The 13301-nt window shown below is 62.9% G+C and overlaps 1 protein-coding gene across 1 annotated transcript in view; it reads right to left on the minus strand.

Moving 5' to 3' along the window:
- Positions 1-13301, minus strand: part of ADAM19 (ADAM metallopeptidase domain 19) — a 66009-nt gene that overhangs the window by 28595 nt on the left and 24113 nt on the right. The window contains exons 4-5 of the mRNA XM_055127820.1: positions 5420-5498; positions 1306-1382 (exon numbers count right to left, since the gene is read on the minus strand). Coding sequence (XP_054983795.1) covers positions 1306-1382; positions 5420-5498 — 156 coding nt within the window. The remainder of the gene's footprint in view (positions 1-1305; positions 1383-5419; positions 5499-13301) is intronic.

The raw sequence follows: 13301 nt of genomic DNA on the forward strand, positions 1-13301 counted from the left end.
ATTGCTCCAGCCCCTGCAGCTGCTCTTTTTGAGGGTGGGAAGGGACCCCCAGGCCTGCTGGGCTTACACCCAAATGTCTTTTTTTTTTTTCCTTTTCCTTTTGGGTCACACCCGGCGATGCACAGGGGTTACTCCTGGCAGTGCTCAGGGGAGCCTATGGGATGCTGGGAATTGAACTCAGGTTGGCCGTGTGCAAGGCAAACGCCCTCCCTGCTGTGCTATCGCTCCAGCCTCACACCTGAATTTCTGACGGTGCAGGATGGCTAGAAGGGGGGGATGTGTGTGTGTGCGGGGGTGGGGGGGCGGGGAGGAAAGGTGGGGTTGTTCCAGGCTGGCAAACAGGGCTCAGTCTCTCAGCTCAGCTGTGGGGACCGGGGATGATGACAGCGGAAGGGAATGAGGGACGGGGGGGGGGCAAGTTCCCACCGCTTTGCTTGGGCTGCACCTGCCCGCTCCCTCGCACTCCTGGGGCCAGTGGCCCGGCCTGGCCACACGGCCAGCGGGGCCAGTTGGCTTCGGAGCAAGGCCACTGGACCAGGGCGGGGGGGTCCTGGGGCCCTGTGACGTGGCTGGGAGCTCATTTCCTGCCCGAGCCGGTGTGACCCAGATGACACCACGCCCCGCCGAGGAGACAGGCCCCGCTGAGAAACAGATGTGCGGGATCCGGTCCGGAGCCCGCCGAAGAGGGGGAGGGAGGGCGGGGGGGCATGCAGCTGGAGCGCCAACTCCCCACGGCGTTCCCTTCGGATCTGCTGAAGGACAGACGGGACCGGGGAAGGCGCCATCAGCCCATCCCGGGAGGAAGCGGGCAGAGAGGAACGACCCTCGGAGAGCCGGGTGGGCCTCACAGTCCCCCAAAACACCGGCCCAGCTGCCCCTCGGGGCTCCCCGGGGGCCGGCAGGAGGGGCCGCATCTCAGCGGCCACCTGCAAGCTGGCGTTTCCCAGCTCCCGGGATCAGGGCATCAGGCGAGGCCAGCGGCCCCACATCCGCTCCCCTGCGCCTCCCCACACTTCCTCTCGCCCTCTGCTGCGTCCTGCCGCCGTCCAGGGGCTTCCCTGGCGTGCCCCCGGCCCTGGCCTGCAGTGGGCGGATCCAAACAATCCCTCTCCCAGAGCTGCACTCCCTCGCTCAGCGGGAGTGGCCAGCCACTGGCCCAGGAAGGGCAGACCCAGGCCCAGCAGGGGCAGAGCTGACGCGTCCTGGGGCAGATGTGTGTGTGTGTGTGTGTGTGTGTGTGTGTCTCGCACACTACCAGGTCTCATCCCCACACCTCCACCCCCGCCTGCCCGCCGGGCCTCCTACCTTATCCCCTGGCAGGTGCTGAGTGCGACGCTGGACATAGCCACGTTCCTCACCGTGCCGTGATAGAAGCAGTGCTCCTGCGGGGAGAGAGTGGGCGTCTGTTCGGGGAGGTGAAGGGCTGCGACGCCGGCCCATGAGGGTCCCATGCCACCCGCCGCTCTGTGCTCCCGCTGGCCAGAGAGGCCCAGAGTGACAACCGGAGGCCGGGGCTGGCCTCATGCGTGGTTTGTAGGCTCCGGAGCCTGCCTGCATCCCAGTCACCTCTGTGACCTCTCCCCCCTCCACGTACACATACACATGCACCTACACACATGGGCACACACAAACACACATACACATATATGCACATGCATGTGTACACACATGTGCTTGTGCGCACATATACACACATGCACGCATACACATGCATGTGCACACAAAGGCATGTGCACACATACGCACATGCGTGCATACAGACACATGTGTGTGCATACACACATGCACACACATACACACGTGCATGCACACACATACGCCCATGTGTGAGTATACACACATATGCACATGCATGCGTACACACCACACACACTCACATATACACACACGTGCGTACATGCACACACATATACACATGTGCGTGCATATACACACATGCACATGCGCACATACACACACACAGACACTTCATGTGCACCCCGGGAATGAGAGTGTGGTGTTATTTGGAACACGGTCTCTGCAGCTGTGACCGTGCTGGGGGCCCGCTGGAAGGGACAGACAGACACATCCCAGGGGGGGATGGGGGCAGAGGTCAGAGATAAAATGAGGGACACCCAGCACGGTGGGGCTGCCGGGACAGTCACGCCACACTTCTCAGCCACGGCGGCCTCCGGAACCAGACCCCAACCCCCCACAGCTCGTGGCCACCCTCAACCCCTCACCCCTCACCACTGCCGCCACACCGGGCAGCACTGGCCACGCCCCCCCCCCCCCCCCCCCCCGTGCCCGCACCAGCCGCTGCGTCTCCCGGTGCCGCTGCATCCCGCCCCTCTCTGGGTGCGGACACTGCCCGGTAACGCAATGCCGTGGCCGGGCCGGGCCTGAGGGCGGCTCCCGGGACCACCAGCTCCCAAGGCGTGAGGGTTGGGGCCGCCCACACCGCCAAACCCGCAACCAGGAAGGCCCAGGTAGCCAAACGCAAGGGGCCAGGGAGGGCACTTGCCTTGCACGTGACTGACCCAGGTTCTAATCCCAGCATCCCATAGGGTCCCCTGAGCACCGCCAGGGGTCACCCCTGAGGACATGAGCCAAGAGTGACCCCTGTGTATCACCGGGTGTGACCCAAAAAGCAAAAGCAAAAAAAAAAAACAAAACCAGAAATGCAAGGGTCCGAGTCTTGGCTGCACGGCCCCGCTGTCTGTGCTCTTGGCAGGCCAGAGGCCAGCGGCACTCCAATGGACCCTTTCTTTCTCGAGGTCACTGGCCCCCCTGGACCTCCGGGGCGTCCCCACCCACACGCACTTGAGGAGCTCATCAAACCTCTTGGCCTTGAACTGGCGCCATCTTGCCCGTCACAGGGGCTCTGAAGAATGGCTCTGTGCTGTGTGTGAGTGTGTGCGTGTGTGTGTGCGTATGTGTGAATGGGTGTGTGAGTGTGTGTGTGTGGGTGTGAGTGTGGGTGTGTGAATGGGTGTGTGTGTGTGTGAGTGTGGGTGTGTGTGAATGGGTGTGTGAGTGAGTGTGGGTGTGTAAGTGTGTATGTGAGTGTGTGTGAATGTGTGAGTGTGTGTGCGTGTGAGTGTGTGTGAGTGTGTGAGTGTGTGTATGTGTGAGTGTGTGTGAGTGTGTGTGAGTGTGAGAGTGTGTGAGTGTTTGAGTGTGTATGAGTGTGTGTGTGAGTGGGTGAGTGTGTGTGAGTGTGTGCGAGTGTGTGAGTGTGGGTGAGTGTGAGTGTGGGTGAGTGTGGGTGTGTGTGTGAGTGTGTGTGAGTGTGTGTGTGTGTGTGTGTGAGTGTGTGTGTGTCTGAGACGCTTAGGTCTCCCCAGTCCCAGCCCCTCTGCAGGAACCCCGAGTCCCTTATCCGGCCTTGGGGACTGGCAATGGGTCATCTGCTCCCAGCTCCCAGCCCAGGAGCCTCGGAGAGGGCCAGGACACCGGTGGCTGTCCCCGGCTGCAGAGGGGCGTGAGAGAGGGACAGGGCTGGGCCATTGCGGACTCCCCCTGGCCCCCCAGCCCAGTGGCCCAGGTCCTAGGCGGCAGGAGACTGACAGTTGGGGTCCTGCCTCTCCTCCTCCTCCTCCCAGCTGAGCCAGACACCCCGTGGGCACCCCGATCTGATCCCAGCCTCCTCGGGATCCCTGAGCCGACCCGCTGGCTCCTTCGCTGCCTGCCTGGCCGGGCGTGAGCTGGGGGTGGTGTCGGGTCATGGGGCGCGAGCCAGCCAAGAGACCGCGGCCCTGGCTTCACACCCAGATCTCGTCACTCTTGGACCCCGCCTCGATCCACCCCCGGTGACCCGCCCTCGATTGAGGGCCGCTCCCCGAAGCCTGAGGTTCCCAGAACTCCGCTCCCCAAGGCCCCTTTCGGCTGCCAGAGGAGCAAGCCTGTGTGTGGGGCGGAGGGGGAGGGGTGGGGGGTGGGGAGGCTGGGGGTCGAGAGGGCTCAGAGGGGCCCGCAGGCCCTCGGCCATCTCTGCTGACCGCTGGAGCACAAAGCTGGAGTCAGGCCCTCCTCCTGAGGTCATCACACTCCTTCCTGGCCTCGCAGGCCAAGGGGGACCCCGGGGCGAGGAGGAGGGGGCGGTGCCACAGCTGGACGCATGAGGTCATGGCACACTGGCGGACTGAGCCCCATTCTTGAGCACCGAGGGAAGGAGTGGGGGGGTGGTGGACGCCCTGGAGATGCCTCTGTGCCAGGTCAGGGGTGGCCCTGGGGACATGCCTGCCCCCGTGCAGAGATGAGGAGGTGGTTTAAGCAGGGGGTGCCTGGGACGGCTCCAGGGAGGCTGGTTCCAAGGGGGTTTTGGGGAGGGGGGAAGAATCACCCCCATGGGGTGGGTATGAAGCAAGGAGAAGTCGGGGTTCTGCCAGTCACCCACACAGAACACTCCTTTACTCGGCCGGGCTGGTGCCTCACACACTGTCATCCCGTTGCTCATCGATTGGTTCCAGCGGGCACCAGTAACGTCTCTCATTGTGAGACTTGTTGTTACTGTTGTGACTGTCTTTGGCATATCAAATACACCACAGGGAGCTTGCCAGGCTCTGCCGTGCGGGCGCGATACTCTCAGTAGCTTGCCGGGCTCTCTGAGAGGAGCGGAGGAATCGAACTCGGGTCGGCCTCGTGAAAGGCGAACGCCCAACTGCTGTGCTATCGCTCCAGCCCATCTCACACACACAATTCAAGAAAAAGAAACCTGGACCAGAGTGATAGCACAGCGGGGAGGGCATTGGCCCTGCATGCAGCCAGCCTGGGTTTGATCCCCGGCATTCCGTAGGGTCCCCCTGAGCGCCACCAGGAGTGATTCCTGAGTGCAGAGCCAGGAGTCAGCCCCGAGCATCGCCAGGTGTGACCTCCAAAAATCAACTACAACAAAAAGCCCAAAGTGGCTTCGATTTCAACCTGCATGTTCCGACCGGGACCCTGACCCGCCCCGGCGTCAGAAGCGGGTCCTGCAGACGAGGACTTATCTCCCGAGAGAAGTTTCGTGCAAACATCAGCCCGTGCGGACACAGAGCATGTCAGCTGTGAGGGCAGCCGCAAGGAGGAGCCATGCCCGCCCGCCCCCCCAGACCACCTCATGGGACGGCCACAGGCCCTGACCCGTCGTCTCCTGGGAAAGGGGCCCCCGAACTGCCACATGGGAAGTCGGCTTGGCAGGGCTGCCGGGGGAGGGGGGGGGTCCTTGCTTCTTTCACACCAACAGTCCTCAGTCTCACCGGTTTACTGAATTACTGAAAGACGATCTGTCCCCGGCCCGTGCTGGTGTTCGTGGGGTGTCACTGCCTTGAGCAGAGGGGGACCCTCTCCTTAGCCCACCACCAAGGGGCTCTCTGGGAAAAGTCAACCCACGTTGATGCTTCTCCCGCCCTTCCTGGGGGGGGCGGCCCAAGGGATGGGATGGTGGGACCCCACATACCTCCGGTCTCAGCTTGCGGTGGGTCGGGCGGTCGGGGGCTGCGTAGCGTGTCTCCCTGTAGGCTTCGGGGAAGAGGTACCTGCAGAGAAGGGGCGGGAGTTTGTCTTGGGGGTGGGGGCGCCCCACACCTGGAGGACTTGCTCCAAACACCCCCTCTGGGCACAAGAAATGAGAGACCCAGGGGGAGTTGAGAAAGGGAAGGAGAACGGGGGTCGGGGGAGGAGCTGGTGCTGAAAGTGGGGTTCGGGGGTGGGGGACACGCTATCGTGGGTGCAGACCCGGCAGTCAGAGGACACCAGATGAGGCAGGGGGCATCGCTAGCCAAGACTCCGGGACACAAATATCCATGCATGCGCGCGCGCGCGCGCGCGCGCGCGCACACACACACACACACACACACGCATCCCCCAGAGGGCAGCCTTGGGGACAGGTGCAATGTCACTGGAAGGAGGTATGATGGTCGGGGACGTGACTCCACGGCACAGATGAACGACGGGGTTGCGGGCACGTACGTGTGAGCCCCGAGCACCACAGGGCTCTGGAAACAGCTCCCCACTCCCGGGGGTGGGGGAGGGCAGGAGGGTTTGTTTGTCCTTCTAGAAGCAGAGAGGAGCGGTCTGCACTTTCCCGTGAGACCCCCACACTCTGCTGTCCGGTGCTCCCGCCGTGCCCCAGGCTGGCCCCACCTCGGCCAAGGCGCCTTGGGTGGGGTGCCCCGCACTGCCCGCTGGACCAGCGCCCACAGGGAAAGGCCGCGTGGGCCCCGCCCTGGACACATCTTGTTCTCATCTCCTCCCCGACGGCAGGCGCGGGGGGCGGGGAGGGGGGCGGGCGGCGGTTGCTGGATCAGCACACGGGCAAGAAGTAGCCTCCCTGGAGCTGGAGCGATAGCACAACGGGGAGGGCGTTTGCCTGGCATGTGGCCGACCTGGGTTCGATTCCCAGCATCCCAGATGGGCCCCTGAGCACTGCCAGGAGTAATCCCCGAGTGCAGAGCCAGGAGTAACCCCTGTGCATCCAAAAAAGCAAAAAAAAAAAAAAAAGAAGAAGAAGAAGTGCCCTCCCCCTCTGCCTGCCCGCCCCCACGCCTGGCAGAGCCGAGCGGGCAGTTTGAGGAAACCCCCCCACCACGTCTGTCACCCCAGCCCGCCAGCCCACCCTTGTCCATATCTGGGGCAAAACAGCCCACGCGACGGTAGGTCCCTTCCGGTTTTCGAGGACCAGGGGGAAGAGGCAGCGGGAGGAGGTGGCTCAGGCCAGCTGAGACTCTGCCCAGCTGGGGCGCGCTGCACCTCTGGTGCCCGAGGGACGGAGGCCGGACACCAGCACGCCGGGACACCAGGAGCCTGGCTGCCCCGGAGCCACACGAGGGACGGGGCAGAGGCGGGCTGGTACGTGGGGGCAGAGAGAGGCCAAGGAAGGAGGGACGAGCAAGAAAGGGTCGCTCTCAAGGGCAGGGACCCGTGTGCTCCTGTCCCCGAGACCCCTGGTCCCTCTCTCTGGGGCCAGGGCATCACGGTGGCACAGGGGCCAGCCGGGCGGTGGCGCCCGCGGGCTTTCTCTGGCTGGGAGGAAGTTTCCTGAGAATGCGCTGGACCCCAGGCCTGCTTTTGGCCCACCACCCTGTGTGCGTGCATGTACATGTGTGTGCACAGATGTGTCGAGGGTGAGACTGCGTGTGCATGTGTGTGCACAAGTGTGTCGAGGGTGAGACTGCATGTGTGTGTGTACATGAGTGTGTTATGGGTGAGACTGCATGTTAGTATGTGCACAAGTGTGTCAAGGGCGAGAGTGAGTGTGCATATGTGTGCACAAATGTGTTGTGTTCGGGGACTGATGCATGTACGTGCATGAGTGTGTGTGCGTGTATGCTTTTTTTTTTGCTTTTTTTGGGGGGGTCACACCCGGCGATGCACAGGGGTTACTCCTGGCTCTGCACTCAGGAGTTACTCCTGGCGGTGCTCAGGGGACCCTATGGGATGCTGGGAATCGAACCTGGGTCAGCCACGTGCAAGGCAAATGCCCTCCCCGCTGTGCTATCACTCTAGCCCCTGTGTGCGTGTATGTGCACGAGTGTGTTGAGGGTAAGACTGTGTGTGCATGTGCGTGCACCAATGTGTCGAGGGTGAGACTGCATGTGCTTTTGTGTGTGTACAAGTGTGTCATGGGTGTGTGCACAAATGTGTCAAGGGTGAGACTGCGTGTGCATGTGTGTGCACAGATGTGTTGTGGTCAGGGACTGTTGCATGTACGTGTATAAGTGTGCTGGGTGAGACTGTGTGCGTATATGTGCATGAGTGTGTTGAGGGTAAGACTGTGTGTGCACAGATGTGTCGCGGGTGAGACTGCATGTGCTTTTGTGTGTGCATGAGTGTGTCATGGGTGTGCGTGTGTCCACAAATGTGCCAAGGGTGAGACTGCGTGTGCATGTGTGTGCACAAATGTGTTGTGGCGGGACTGCTGCATGTGTGTGCATGAGTGTGTGCTGGGTGAGACTGTGTGCGTATGTGTACACGAGTGTGTTGAGAGTAACACTGTATGTGTGTGCATGAGTGTGTTACGGGGAGACTGCTGCGTGTGTGCATGTGTGCACGAGTGTGTCACGGGTGACACTGCGTGTGTGTCCATGAGTGTCATGGGGGAGACTGGCCTGTGTGTGTCATGCTGAGGCTGCAGGGCCGTGTGTGCACGCGTGTTGTGGAGGCTGCATGTGCACATGAGTGTATCACGAAGGCCGCCTCGCGTGCACCCCAGGATGTGTGTGCGGGGAGCAGGGGCTTCTCGCTCAGCCCCGACCCGGTGACAGCTGCGTGTCCTCCACTTGCCTCTCCGGGTCCCGCGGGGCGTCAGGAAGCCAGAGACCGAGGCCGTCCAGGGCGAGGGCCTGACGTCTTCCCGGCCCGGAGCCCGGCCGCCCTCCGAAGGACTCCCTTTGCACCGCCGGCCCTTCCTGTCCCCAGAAGGGGGGCTTGGGAAGGGGGACGGGGCCTGATATAATGCAGCCATTATGGCCCCTTGGCCCATCTGGAACTTTCTCCGGGGAGACTGATGCAAGAGGAGCGAGTGTGGAGCTTGCCAGCTCTCTGCAGGCCTTTTGGTGGGGGAGGAAAAGTAGGCGGGAGGGCGGGGGGGGGGTGGCACCCATGGGAGCCGGGGGAGGGGGCTGGAAATGAGCCCTGCGGGCAGAAGCCAGGAAGCCCCTGTTCCTCCTCGGGCTGCTGGGGACGGCCTGGCCCGACTGCACCCCTCAACGATCCCATTGTTCCAGCCCCTGGGAGGCACAGCTGGGGAGAGGCCGGGTGAGGGCTCCGGCAGCTCCGGGATCCAGTGCTCAGCAGGGGGACAGGGAGGAAGGCCCAGCAGGAACGGGGAGCCAGCCGGCCAGCCCCTGCTGGGCCCCCAAGGGTCACGACGGGGGCTGGGGGCCAGGGGGAGCGAAGTGTGCACAGATCTTAGCAGACCGGTGCCCGGAGGAGCAGCTCTGACTAAGGAACAAGCCCACAGCCTGAGGTCTGCACACAGCTGACCCGGGTTCGATCCCCAGCATCCCAAAGGTCCCCCGAGCACTGCCAGGAGTGAGTGAATTCTGAGTGCGGAGCCAGGAGGAACCCCTGAGCATCGCCTGGTGTGGCCCAAAACACAAACAAAAAAAAAGGGGGAAACAAAAAGAGTCCCCGCCAGCTCCCTGGAGACCTCGAGAGAAAAGCCAGCGCTTCTGGGAGACCCCCCATGGCTCTCTCCTGGGGGACACTGCCTCTTCGCTCCTTCCTCTCTCGGTGTGACCCTCCTCTCCCCTCCAACCTCCCTCGGGGGGAGGAGATCCTGCACTCTCCCCACAGGAGGCCTGCAGGACAGCTGGACCTCACCCCACCCCTGGCTGGCTGAAGGAAAGGAAGGAAGCAAAGGCGTGAGGTGTGAGGTGAAGAATGCTGCTCAGGCACGAAAGCAAGGAGGGCGCTTGCCTTGCAGGGGGTTGACCTGGGTTCGATCCACAACACCCCAGAGGGTTCCCCTCGAACAGCACCACCAGGAATGAGCCCTGAGCATAGAGCAAGGAGTGAACCCTGAGTACAGAGCCAGAAATAAGCCCTGAACACAGAGCCGGGAGTCAGCCCTGAGCACAGAGGCAGGAGTCAGCCCTGAGCACAGAGCCGAGAGTCAGCCCTGAGCACAGAGGCAGGAATGAGCCCTGAGCACAGAACCAGGAGTCAGCCCTGAACACAGAGGCAGGAATCAGCCCTGAGCACAGAGCCAGGAATCAGCCCTGAGCACAGAGCTGGGAGTCAGCCCTGAGCACAGAACCGGAAGTCAGCCCTGAACACAGAGGCAGGAGTCAGCCCTGAGCACAGAGCCGGGAGTCAGTCCGGAGCACAGAGGCAGGAGTGAGCCCTGAGCACAGAGGCAGAAGTCAGCCCTGAGCACAGAGGCAGGAGTCAGCCCTGAGCACAGAGGCAGGAATGAGCCCTGAGCACAGAACCAGGAGTCAGCCCTGAGCACAGAGCCGGGAGTCAGCCCTGAGCACAGAGGCAGGAATGAGCCCTGAGCACAGAACCAGGAGTCAGCCCTGAACACAGAGGCAGGAGTCAGCCCTGAGCACAGAACCAGGAGTCAGCCCTGAGCACAGAGCCGGGAGTCAGCCCTGAGCACAGTCAGGCATGCCCCCCGCCCCTGCAAAAACCAAAAATTCTCAGCCATGAGCCCAGTGCTCCCACGCACCATCTGGAAAGCAAATCGGGGCTTCTCCGGCCCCAAACTGCCCCCCGCTGAGTCTGGGCAGAGCTTGCTGCTGGCCCCCACGCTGACCCGGGCCCAGCTGGTGCCGGGACATCGGCCACAGGCCCATCCTGCCATCGCACACGCAGGAGAGTGGCCGGCGGGCCGGAAAGCTGCAGTGTGGGGGCCCCGTGCGAACAACTCGGCGTCACGCTGCTCCATGGCACACGCTTCCCCCGACGGTCACGCTCCCCCGATTGAGCACAGAGGAGGGAGGGGCAGGAGCACCCCACCCCCACTTTAGGGAGGACAGGGGATGAGTCTCAGCACTGGGTAAGGCCAGGGAGGAGAAAGAGGTGTGGAGGGTGGGGCAGCCACCTCAGCTTCCACACAGTGTCTGTCTGTCTGTCTGTCTGTCTGTCATCCATCTGTGTCTCGAGCACCAGGTCCTGCTTCTCGGGAGACCAAAGCTGGGGAGAAGCCGCCGGCCAGACTCCCCGCAGCGGGTCCACCTCTGAGCCCGTGGCCCTGCCTGATGTACCCTCAGCTGGGGAGGGGAGAGAAGGGCGGGCGGCATCTCGAGGGGAGGTGGGTGGGGGGGGCGGCGGAGGGGGGATGGAGAGAAAGGGAGAGAGAAAGATAGGAGAGAGGAGGGAGAGAGGAGAGGAGAATGGAGAGAGAGGAGAGCAGAGGAGGAGAGGAAAGGAGGGGAGGGGAGGGGAGAGGAGGGCAGGAGAGGGGAGGGGAGGGGAGGGGAGGGCAGGAGAGGGGAGGGGAGAAGAGGAGAGGAGGGGAGAGAGGAGAGGAGAGGAAAGGAGAGGAGAGGACAGGAGAGGAGAGGGGAGGGAGAGGAGAGGAGAGGGGAACAGAGGGGAGGAGAGTGGAGGAGAGGATAGAGGAGGAAGAAGGAGAGGGGAGGGGAGGGGAGCAGAGGAGAGGAGAGGAGAGGAGAGGAGAGGAGAGGAGAGGAGAGGAGAGGAGAGGAGAGGAGAGGAGAGGAGAGGAGAGGAGAGGGGAGAGGAGGGGAGAAAGAAGGAGAGGAGAGGAGAGGAGAGGAGAGGAGAGGAGAGGAGAGGAGAGGAGAGGAGAGGAGAGGAGAGGAGAGGAGAGTAAAGTGGAGAGAAGGAGGAAGAAAATGACGGGGAGAGAGAGGGAGAGAGACTGATACAGAGAGAAAGAGAAAGAGAGAGAGATGCCAGAAGGAGGGACTGGAACACGGGACGTCCTACTAAGCCCCTGCCGCACCCCCCCCACCCCGCCGAGCCCTGCTGTGCAGAAGGGTCTGACCCCTGCCCTGCCCCCAGCTGAAGCGCCTCAGTTGCCGGGGCGGACCCTGATTCCTGAGCCGTCCATAAGCCTTTCAGCTTCAGCCCGCTCACACCAGACCAAATATTTACGTGTTATTACATGCTATTTATGTCTAAGCTGGGCTCTTTTCTCCTCCTTCCACTCACCCCTCCTCCTCGGACAGGGCACAGGGCACCCACGCTGTCCCCCGCCCCGTGAGCGGGCAGGGTGTGCCCCGAGTGTCTGTGGCCCACCCTGGCCACCCGCCCGGCCCATCTCTCCATCCCGCAAACTGTTGAGTGGGGGGGGGCACCGCTTGCAGCTGGCTGCCCCCCCCTGACCTCGCCCGGGCTGAACAGCCGGAGACCCACCAACACGGACTGGGACACGCAGGCTCTGGGGGTGCCCCACTCGGGACAGCGCCCCCGGTTCCTGCACGGCAGCAGTGGGGTCGGGGAGAAGGACCGGGGCCGTGATGCCCGGCGCTCAGCACGGAGGGAGCTCGGGAACACCTCGGCGCGCCAAAGCCACAGTTCCACAAACACCCAGAACCCGCAACAACACAGAGGGCAGAGAGCAGCGGGGCAGGGGGCTGGCTCAGGGCTGGGGAGAAAGACGGGGACTCGGACCCGAGACCCCAGGCCTATGGGTTGACTTGGACCATCTCTCAGCCCCCTCTCCCGGCCTGTGTACATGCGCACATGTGTGTGTGCGCGCGTGTGTGCGCGCATGTATGTGCACATGTGTACACACGTGCACGTGTATCTGTGTTTACATGTGTGCGTGTGTGCATACATGTGGGTGCACGTGTGTGCAGGTGTCTGTGTGTGCGTACCTGTGTGCATGTGTGTTCGCATGTGTTATATGCATATGCGTATGTGTGTATGTGTGCATGCATGTGTGCTCGTGCATGCACCGCGTACACGCTTGTGTGCACGTGTGTGTGCATGCGTGCTTGTGTGTGTATACAAGCATGTATACACATGTGAGCACATACACTTGTGAGCACATGCGTGCATGTGCATGTGCATGTGTGTGTGTGTGTGTGTGTGTGTGTGTTAGAGGGCTGAGGGGGCCCTTGACTCACAGCAGCATCATTCTCCCTGCTCATCAGCCACACGGCGTGCCCTGCCCAGCCCCTCCACGCCGGGCCCCTTAACAAATACCATCCGCGGTGATTCCATTTCCACACAAGGTCACTCTGAGAATGGGGGGGGGAGGCGCGGGGGGAGGGGAGGGGATCAGGATCTTAACACAGGAATTTGGGGAACCTCGTTCAGCCGAAGTGCCCACGCCTCTCTGGGGGGCCCGGAATGTGACAGGCTGGGCTGCGGGCCACGGCGAGTCCACGGGAGGCCGGCAGGAGTGCACGGGCGAGGGAGAGGGGGCACCACGCGGGGGTCCCAGCTCAACAGAGATGCTGGGGAAGAAAGAGGCAGGCGAGGCTGAGGCCGGGGGAGGGGGTGGAAACAGGCTCTGCCCACGAAGGTGCCCACCTCTATGACAAAGGCCACTCCCTCCCCTCTGTCCGGCTCCACGTGTCCTGTGTGGTTGCTTTCAATGCCTTGGGAGGGGCGGGAGGGACGGTAGAGCAGGGAGGGAGCCTGCCTTGCTCGAGGCTGACCTGGGCTCGATCCCCGGCACCCCAGAGGGTCCCCCCAGGACCACCGGGAGTGATCCCTGAGTGAATGCAGGGAACCGTCAGGTGCGGGCCCCCAAACACACCAACCCTTTGGAGTTAGTGGCCCCCAGCTAGAGCCGGGCCCTGGGAGGCACTGCCGAGGCCAGGAGACCAGCCAGCACTTGGAGAGGAGGGAAGAAAAGGGGTGTGTGTGGGGGGGAGGTTAGAGCGACAGTCCAGCGGGGAGGGCGTTTGCCTTAC

The sequence above is a fragment of the Sorex araneus genome, chromosome 2, assembly GCF_027595985.1.
Source record: "Sorex araneus isolate mSorAra2 chromosome 2, mSorAra2.pri, whole genome shotgun sequence".
In the NCBI taxonomy this organism is placed as follows: domain Eukaryota; kingdom Metazoa; phylum Chordata; class Mammalia; order Eulipotyphla; family Soricidae; genus Sorex; species Sorex araneus.